This window comes from Microcebus murinus, chromosome 15 (assembly GCF_040939455.1).
Source record: "Microcebus murinus isolate Inina chromosome 15, M.murinus_Inina_mat1.0, whole genome shotgun sequence".
Classification (NCBI taxonomy): Eukaryota; Metazoa; Chordata; class Mammalia; order Primates; family Cheirogaleidae; genus Microcebus; species Microcebus murinus.
This window is the reverse complement of record NC_134118.1, coordinates 72,126,295-72,136,535: the sequence shown is the minus strand read 5'-3', so window position 1 is coordinate 72,136,535 and position 10,241 is coordinate 72,126,295. Positions and strand designations below refer to the sequence as shown.

At 39.5% G+C, this 10,241-nt stretch overlaps 1 protein-coding gene and 1 non-coding gene across 3 annotated transcripts; one reads left to right on the top strand and one right to left on the bottom strand.

Moving 5' to 3' along the window:
* The first annotated feature begins 2,612 nt into the window (after positions 1–2,612).
* On the top strand, positions 2,613–2,716 carry LOC142876824 (small nucleolar RNA U13). Its single transcript, XR_012923639.1, has one exon. It is a non-coding gene; the product is annotated as a small nucleolar RNA U13 (small nucleolar RNA).
* Positions 2,717–5,602: 2,886 nt separating this feature from the next.
* On the bottom strand, positions 5,603–9,549 carry HMGB2 (high mobility group box 2). 2 transcript variants are annotated; one of them, XM_012770678.3, is made up of 5 exons: positions 9,401–9,549; positions 8,678–8,847; positions 8,269–8,414; positions 8,014–8,188; positions 5,603–7,441 (listed from the first exon to the last, which is right to left on the bottom strand). In XM_012770678.3, the coding sequence occupies exons 2-5, from the start codon at positions 8,825–8,827 to the stop codon at positions 7,280–7,282; spliced, it is 633 nt and encodes a 210-aa protein (XP_012626132.2). In that variant the 5' UTR covers positions 8,828–8,847; positions 9,401–9,549; the 3' UTR covers positions 5,603–7,279. The 2 variants fall into 2 exon arrangements, with proteins under 2 accessions (XP_012626132.2, XP_075866832.1); XM_076010717.1 differs by having other exon boundaries at positions 8,678–8,843.
* Positions 9,550–10,241: the final 692 nt, after the last annotated feature.

Below are 10,241 nucleotides of genomic sequence, written 5' to 3'. Positions count from 1 at the left end.
GGTAGGATAAGAAATTTGAAAAAGTGACAGCACCAGACTAAATAGGGGCTCACTTATTTCTTAAGAATATATTTAATTTCTGGACTTACTGTAATTGAAAAAAAAAAAAAAAACACTCCATATATAATTCAATGGAAAACATGGCAGGTACCCAACCAGAACAGAGCTAGATATCAAGTAGGCCAATAGTTTAGGTATATGCAAATTATTCCATGTGAAAGCCACCAAAAAGTATTGAGCACTGTGAAAATGTGTATTATTCATTAGAAACAATCTGTTGTAAGAACTTGGACAAAAGAGTATTGTTTTTAGGGACTACTATACCTGGAATTTGCAATTAAAAGGACTTTCTCTAAATTGGATCCAACAATTGCTTTGTAATTCTGATTTTTAAGGTTATAAAATGCTCATAATTGAGCACTGGTAGATTTGTTTTCTGAATGAATTGGGCCTGAGGCCTACATCTGAGCAGAGGTAGACAGAGGGCTCCTTAATTTCATAGAATATTAAAATCTGCTCATCTGAATGGTAGTATATACAGTATGGTGGACTCAGAAGTCTGTATTCAAATCCCTGTTCCACTACAACTTACCTGTATGACCTTGGATATGAGTTATTTAACCTCTTATACCTCAGTTTCCTCATTTGTAAAATGGGGGAAATAATAGTGCCTATTTTATAGGATTGTCATTAGGATTTAAAAAGTTATATCTAAAGTGCTTAGAATAGTTCCTGGCACATAGTCAAGGTAATATAAATGTTAACTATTATTCAAGTTTCAAAGTCTTAAAATCTGTCTTTAATCAGAGGAGTAAGAAAGCTATGTTGCAGACCTCTATAAAGACTATGGGTGTGTGCATGTGTTTCATATATCAGATATCATAACCCCACCACCTTTAGAAGTCAAGAAATGAATACCAGAAGTTAAAGAAACTGGGGGTGAAATGATTACCTTAAGGGAAAAAATTATCTCTACCTCATGCCAATCACATAGCATGTATAGAATGTAGTTTTCAGTTTAATCCTCGGATAGAACTAAGTGCATCATGAAGACTATCTCAGACAGTGCATCCTTTAAATATGTCTAAATTTCTCTTGGAGCAAATAAACTCCAGCTGTATTAAGGATTAAAAGCCCCCAAAAAACTAAAACTTCTAGTAAAAAATAGAGATGAATAGACTTCTACTTCTGGCTATGACATAGTAATTGGTATTGGACTTATCCTATCCTAAACTATAAAATGACAAAATATATGAAGCAACTGCTTTCAGGAATTGGGTAACAGTCAAAGCAGACTTATATTTAAAATGGAAATACACGGGGTAAACCTCAGGTTCACCATGTCTGTTTTTTGGGGGAAAACGTTCCTAACCATGATACAAGGAGTGGAGCTCAGAGTGGTGGTATCACTGAGCTGAGGAGACACAGTGGGAGTTTGGGGCTGCTAAAACAGCTGGAATTTACAAGGCAGGTTACTGGAGGGGAGTGTGGTTGGGTACCAGATCTATACAGCAATTTTTTATAGCACAACCATTTGCAATAGCAAAAACCCTGGAAACAACCTAAATGCCCACCAACAGGAGAATGGATGAATTGTGATATAATCACATGGTGAATATGAATGAACTAGTTATAAACAAGTTTCAGTAATATAGGGTTGAGTGAAAAGACAATTCACAAAAACTTCATTCAGAACCTTTTCTAAATATCAAAAGCAACTAAAAGTAAATATACATCAAGTTGCACTTTTATACATGAGAGGTTAAATAACTTGTCCAAATTCACAAATTCAGTATTGGGGTGAAAGATAATCCAACTCCAGTACTCAATATACCTAGAACCCTGTGCAATGAATTTGTATTTGGTGCTAGGAAAAACTCTCCTAAACAACATGTGTTTTCCATATAACTTAATTTTCTTCTCCACCTAGACTGTCAAGAATCTCAAAACTGAATCTGATACTCTATCAGCATCTATATTAACCCATATACCTTGGAATGTATATGCTTTTAGCTAATATTTATTGAGCATTTACTATTTCTTGCCACCAGGATAAGTGTCTTAAATGTATTACCTCATTTAATCCTCAAAAAAATTTCAAATTTTACAGATGAGGAAATAGCAGTTATAAATTGTCTGGTATAACCAAACCAGTAAGAAAAACAGAGCCCTATTACAACTGATTCACCACCTCATTTTTAATTTTTCATAACCTTGTTTTTTCCCTTTGTATGTTTACAATTGTTTTTTGCATAAACCATGTAAATTTTTTGAAAAATGTGAACTAAAGAATTATATAAATGAGAATGAATTGTTTTACTATCTTTTACCTGCCCTAGGACAATGTCCAAGTTGGTTGCCATTTCTTCCAAGAAAGGAGACTGGACTAAATGATATGAAGGCCATTTCCAATTCCTAAATGTAATGCTACATACTGCTTAAAAGTTATTTTTCTTTCCTTTTAATGTGACAGTCTAGTTGTGCTCCTAAGTCACTACTCTATAGAGGTAGTAATACCTAGGATGAGGCTCATTAAAAGAAGTCTGCACTGTTAAGTCCTGAAGAATAAAGGCCCAGGACCACAATGAAGTTCCACTGAAACATCTGTCTAGATCTTTTTGTAGTTTATAAGAATGATGATTGGGTTTTCATGCACATGTGTGAGATGTGCCTCCCTCAATCCTTGTTGAGACATTGGCACGTAATGCATCTGACATGAAGAAGAAAATAAAGAAACCTGTCTATATTTACCTTTACTGCAGGATAAAAAGCTGAATTCCCTATCAGGGCAAGAAGGGTTTCTTAACTATAAAAACAATGCTTAGCTGTAAGGTATACATAAACTTTGCCAACAGGTCTGACTCAAGTAAACTTACTATTAATAATCTTTTATTTACCTACACAATTTATATAGAAGTGACATACTGATGACATTTGGGTAGAATCTTTACTATAAACATTTGTTCTTTGACCCGAAATTTTGAATTCACTGCCAGTGCTGTATTTAAAATTCAGATTTCACAATTTTTTAAACATAGATTTGTTTTCACTTGAAAATTTGGGAGATCTAAGAATCCTGTACCTATACTTCCATCAAGCAACAGGACTAAGCTACATAGTGGCTGTTCCTTTTATCCTGAGCATTAGTATGCTTATCAATATACACAGAACACTATGTTTTTGGCACTAGGGGTATAACAATATACAAAAACAAATTTCACTGCCCTCATTTTTTTTTTGGAATAGGATCTTGCCGTCACCCAGGCTAGAGTGCAGTGGTGTCATCATAGCTCACTGCAGCCTCAAACTCCTAGGGAGCTTATTTTCCTATATGCTCCTTCACTTTACCACATCCAGCCCTTTTCCCTGTCTAGTCTCTATGTCTTTGCATTTCCCGATGTCAATAAATATCCTAAAAATGTCAGTAGTCTCTTAATAAGAATCTAATGAAGAACTAATCCCCAAATGCTTAATCCTAGAAGGGTATGAAGTTCCATTTTTAAATGACTAAATCTTATGAAATGGCTAATAACCCCTCTAGCTTTCTTCTTGCTATTCTCCAAGAAATAAAATCACTACTGCCTTGCAAAACATTTTTAGTGATATATATAGTAATTAAAAGTCAGGTTTAAGATGTTGTACTATTCTCAGACAAGCTTATGATTTATTGTTTAAAGTAAATGATGCTGTGAAAAGGCTAAATACTTACCATCTATTGGCCAAGTTTACAGTGAGTGCTTTGCTACCTAAGGGACCTTCGGATCTTCTAACCCATCCCTGCTTTTAAAGATGAAAAAAACAAAAGTAGTGACTGATACTAGGAAAGACTGATACTAGGAAAGAAATTTGAGCCCCCACCTTAGTCTGCACCAAAATAAATTCCAGAAGGATCAAAGATTTAATTAAATTTTTTAAAAAAAGAAACCAAAGTACAATTGTTTTTATGGTCTTTGAGTTTTATAATCTTTGAAGGCCTACCAAAAAAAATCAGGGAAAGAATTGATAAATTTGCCTACATAAAAATAAGAAATCTCTGTATGAAAAAAGCATCATAAACAAAGTCAAAAGACAAATGACAGAGAAAAATATTTACAAGCACAAAGGGTCATTTTCCTTAATGTACATGAACTATTAATAAACAGACCAATGAGAAAAGACCATAGGAAAGAACACAAATGGCTCTTAAAACATAAAAAATAATTAAACTCCTAATAGGAAAAACAATTTATATATATATATCAGAATTAACAAAGACTAAGTTTGAGAACTATTAAGTTGCTGAGATGAGGAAACAGGAACTACAAAACATTCACTGCTATGGAGCATTAGTCCAATTTCTATTGAGAGCAATTTTAGAAGAACAAGAGTTTTTGGTATATATTAAGTATAAGTTTTAGCTATTTTAACCAGCAAATTTTTAAATGTGCATGACCATTGGCCCAGCTACTCCACTTACAGGACTTTTTTCACGTGTGAAATCACATACAAGGATATTTACACCAACATTTTTAAGGGAAAAATGCAAACAACATAATTATCCTTAGGGAACTGGTTAAATTATAATCTATTCAATGGGATACTATGCAGGTATTTATTTAATTTAAATAAATTTAAATTTATTTAAAAGAATGTGACAGCTATTGTGCTGAGATCTCCAAAATGATGAAATTAAGGAGAAAAATATACATACTAATAGTAAGCTTCCATGTGTGTAATACCAATAAGCACACACGTATTATGATTACATCTTTCTTGAAGGATAAATTATTGCATTGTTGAGATTGCCCCCTGAGAACAAGGTATCCAGGAATCAAGGAAAAATATAAAATCCACTACATATTCTTTAAAAAGATTTTCACAAACACACCTAATTGTGGGTGGTCTGGGATAGCACTTAATTCTTACCTTCATTTCAGTGTTTTCTGACACATACACTCCTTGAAGTCACCAAGTCTTATTGAGAATTTCCTGGTTTAGTCTTTCAAGATTTGCAATTTTGATCCATACTTACAGAATATCAAACATGAGCCAGGCAGCACCCATCTCAAATCCTGAGGCTGTTCTGGAGCAGCTCTTGATTAAAAGAATCAGTTGTTCTTAGCTTAGAAACTTAAGATATAGAGAACAGAACGAAAGTCACAAAGACTCTCAAAAAGGTGACAAGGAACCCAATAGATAGGTCTGCCTCTAGGGTCTAATTTATGTACTTAGAAATTCTTAAGGAAACAGACTATTACTCTATTTCAATTTTAGAAACTCTTAACATCTCTTCTGTACACTGGGTACCATTTCAAAATACTTTTAACATTCTCATCATTAAACACTGTGAAGACTCTCCAGTCTGGCTGTCAGAGCATGAGACTCTTGAAACACCATGAAGTAGCTATTGACCCCATGGGGAGATGTAAGCTCAGAGGTAAAGTTCATACTGCATTTATACTGAAGTTCATACTTCATTTATTTGGTAAAGGTAGGGAACTGGGATTCAGACCTAGATATGTCTCTAAAATACCTTACCCCAAATGTTTTAGAGTATTAAGTCATTTAACACTAGAAAACACTGAAAATTAGTTTTCATTTTGTGATCAGTGAAACCTCCAAATTTGAATGTAGAGATTTATTTTTTACATAGGCAAACTTAACAGTTCTTTCATGGCTTTGGGAGGCCTTTCCCAAAGTTTGGGATTACATTAATAGTGGGCAATCATAAAGATGTTAAAAACTTTACTTGAGTCCATTTGCTCTGGTAATTATGCTAATACCTGAATTCTATTTAACAAAACTTTGGTTCCTATTTCTTGTTTTAAGAAATAAAATCATCCTTACCAAATATGACATAAGTGACAACCAAAACTTCCATGGTTGGGTAATGTTGACTTCTATTTTAAAACCTGATATGTAACCAAGATTGTCAAGTTTAACTATAAAATTGTCAATAGGTTGTTTCTGTAAGTAATTAGCCAACAGATAGCCAAGTTTCACTAATAACCTAACAATTATTCATAATAGTTTTTAGCAACTTCTTCCTCAATCAAGCATTCTTAATAACTGCCCTCTGCTGTAAACACAAACCCTAGTGAAATTCAGTTAAATTAGTCATAGGATATCATAACCACCTCAAATACTTTCTTAGGCTAAACAGAATTTCAAAGCTTAAAACCAAACTGATTTTTAAAAGATATACAGCAGTCCTCCCTTACTGTAGTTTCACTTTCTGCAGTTTTGGTTACCAGCAGTAAAAATATTTTGAGACTACAGTCACGTATTACAGTATATTGCTATAACTGTTCCATTTTATTTTTGTTAATCGCTTACTGTGTTTGAATTATAAATGAAACTTTACCATAGCTATGCACATATAAGAAAAAAACAGTATATATAATTTGGTACTATGGGTGGTTTCAGGCGTCCACTGGGGGTCTTATAACCCACAGACAAGGGGTGATTAATTCAAAATCTATCCTGGTATTCCTGAACTAGTTCAACTTAAAAGAAAATTTAAACTTGTTAGTGATTTTTCTTTAAAGTTTATGTGCTTTTAGGTATGGATTCACATCCCTGTCCTTATAAAGAGAAATTCCCACCCAAAACAAAGTGTTAAGTTAAAAAGAAAACACCGAAACCCTGAGGAACAAGTTAGCTAATAAATGAACAGAGAAAATATCAAGAAAAATATCCTTCTGTAAAACTACACAGATTAATTTTTAAAGTTCACTGAATTCCAGATTGATTTTTAAAGAACACTTTGGAATATAGGCATGTTTGGTTTTCTTTTAAGCCTCAACACATTTTTTAAATCAACTGTAAGCAAAAATACAAAAAAGTTGACACTTCTCCATTGCTTTTTTTAAGTGAAAGTTAATTTAGCATATTAAGAAAAAGACAATAGAAATAATATACATAATTTTATTACAAAATTTTTTTAAAAAAACAAAATGCAACATCCTAAAAAACCCAAAATTTACTATTGATACTAATTCCTATCAGTTTGCTGTGCTACCATACACAAGTCAAGAAATTAAAGAAACCATTAAATATTTAGGAACATTCAACAATCAGAAGCTTTAAAATCTAACTGTATGTAGTAGCCCCTCAAAAAGCTACAACCTGCATTTTTTGTAAAAGTATTTTCTCTACAAAGAATCTTATCAGCTATACAAAAAATCTGTACAGTTTTTATACTGAGCTAATATTGAGCTGCACTTGAATTCACATTCTTAGCAAAACAATTGCCTGAGCATACACACACACTCCATACGCATCATTACAGGATAGCCATTTATTCTTCGTCTTCTTCTTCATCATCATCATCCTCATCTTCCTCCTCCTCCTCCTCTTCCTCCTCATCTTCTGGTTCATTCTTCTTCTTTGAGCCTGTTGGCCTGCCAGGGCCCTTCTTTCCTGCTTCACTTTTGCCCTTGGCACGGTATGCAGCAATATCCTGAAATATTGTCAAAAAATAAAATCAGCATCCGGTATCATTACTCAACTGTGAAAACCACTTTGTTGTAAACAATCTAAGATTATTGACCAATAACCCTAACTACTGTCTAAAAAGGTATTCAGTTTTAAGAGTATTGGTTCCCTCTAGGCTTTAAAAAGTTTATGATGTATAAGTTCAGGGGTAACATTAGATCAGTATCAGTACTTTCACTACCAACATCCCTTTACCTCAGAGGTAGCCAGTCCTGCCCCCACTTCACATTTTAGACACAATTCTACATATTTGCTGCACCATTTTTAAAAAGCAGACTCATAATAACAACAGTAACTACAAATGAATCTATATGCAAGAATCTACCAGTGCTACAAACACTGGTTTCCATCAAAAGAAAAGGTGTTGCTTCAGTATACAATTTTCATTAGGCCCTTTCACAGCATAACTGTGACAACCACTAATATAAGATTACGTTTCCCAAATTGCTACAGTTCATACCTATTTCTAACATACTTCTTTAGAAAATATCCACCTAATTTTAATCTCAGCTTTAAAAAGGGAAAAGGACAATGTACCTTTTCATACTTCTCCTTTAGTTTAGCTGCCTTCTGTTCATACGGTTGTTTATCTTTGGCTGACTGTTCAGACCACATTTCACCCAATTTTTTTGCAGTATCCCCAATGGATAGGCCTGGGTGTTCACTTTTGATCTTTGGGCGATGTTCAGAGCAAAACAGGAAGAAGGCAGATCTGAAAGGAAACAGCAGAATTAATAAACTGAAGGAAAAAGTCCAAGGGGCAATTTGGTTGATTAAAAAAAACTGACTTACGGTGGCCTTTTAGGAGCATTGGGATCCTTTTTCTTTCCTTTCTTATCACCTTTGGGAGGAACGTAATTTTTCATCTCCCTGTCATAGCGAGCTTTGTCGCTTTTCGCCATATCTTCAAACTTCGACTTTTCCTTCGCAGACATGGTCTGTGGGCATAAAACAAGCAGTAGAAATACGGCAAACCTGTAAGCCGTGCAAAGCCCAGCACCAAGATCCTCTCTAAGGGCCACGTTTCCCTTATTTAACAGCTTGTGCAGTCTAAGAAAAAAACCTAAAGTAGCCTGCTTCCATCTCTTAAGAAATCCGGGTAAGTCACCCGAAGTTTAAACTTACAAGCGGCTGCCCGCTTTAAGGCCCCAGCCGAAAACACACCCGAAGACCCTCGGCTCTACCCGAATTCCGGCCTCACCTTCCATCTCTCCGAACACTTCTTGGAGAACTCGGCGAAGTTGACGGAAGAGTCCGGGTGCTTCTTCTTGTGCTCTTCCCGGCAGGTCTGCACGAAGAAGGCATAGGAGGACATCTTGCCCCTCGGCTTGTTGGGGTCTCCTTTGCCCATGGCGGCAGAACGGCGTCTACCTGGCGGGGAGAGAGCCGGAGCGTCGGCGCGGGGCCCGCGGCTGCCCGGGCGGGCACCGGCGGGGCGCAGCTTCCCGCCCAAACCCGCGCCCGCCCCGCCCGCGCCGCCGCCGCCCAGGCCGCCCGCGCTCGCCTCCCGCGGCCCTGCCGGCCCGGCCCGCACCGCCGCGGCCGAGCGCCCCTCACGCGGCTCCGCTAGTTGCTCCCGGGTCCCGAGATGCCGCCGCCGCCGCCGAGGCCCGGGACGCCGCGGGCGCCCTCCAAACCCGCTCCCTGACAGAAATGCCCCCGCCTTCCACGCCGCGAGCCGCGCTCGGAGACTACGCTAATCGCCTCGCGACCGACATTCAAAAAACTCCTGGAACCGGGCCCGGCGAGCTTCCCGCCTTCCGCCCGCCCCCCACAGCCCCGGCCCTCACCAGCCCGCACCCCAACTCCGCCCGCCGCCCGCCGGGCCGAGCCCCGAGAGCCAGCGAGCGGAGACCGCGGGGCGGGCTCTGAGGAAGAGGGAACAGCGGACCCACGGTCCTGAGGAGTCGGAGGGGATTCTTGCCTGCTCGAGCTTCTCCTCAGAGTCCCGCAGAGCAGCCGGAGCCGACAGCGACGCTCCCTCCCCGAGCTCCGGCGAGAACTGGTTTATCTCTAACGCAATCCTCAGCCTCTTGTTTTGCAGAGTTCTCCGCGCCACGGTAACTTGACGAGCCGGCCACAGACCACACCCCCCACCTTCTTGATTGGTCCCGACGATTATTCAAACTCGAAGAGTCCCCGCCTCCTCACCACGGTGGCTTACGATTGGTCAGTGTCTCTCTGGGTCCGGCCCTCCAGCCCCAGCCTAGCAGGTTCGGTGGGTCGCCCAGGTCGTTAACTCCCAGACCCGTTAGAACCGGTCTGGAGAGGAATGTACTGCTCGATCCTGATTGGCGGCAGGAAAAGGGTTTGAAAAATGGCGGGCCTCACGCTGACTGGCTAGGGCCGTAGACGGTGGGAGTGGTTGGCTCGAGGGGGAAAGTGCCGCCAGATTTAAAAATACGAAGTCGGGGAGCTGGGGGGTTGTTCTCCAGAGCTGGGCGATGGCGGCGGCTCGGTTTGCTGGCGTGAGGTAACCGAGGAGCCTGCCCTGACTCCCTCCGACCGCTCTTGGGCCTGTCTCTCCTGCGCGCCAGCTCGGCCCGCAGCGTTGGCTCCTGGGAGCTGTAGTCGCTGCGCTCAGGCCCTGCGGGGTCTCCCCGCGCCGTCGGGAGAATAATGCGGGGAGAGACGGAGAAGTTTGCCTGGCGGAGCGAGAACCCGGTCACCCCGCTTGTCGCTGAGCCTGGCGGGGGACCTGAGGGAGACGAGGCCCGGGGCCTCGGAAAGGGGCGGGGGCAGCGGTTCCCGCGTCCCGTGAGGTG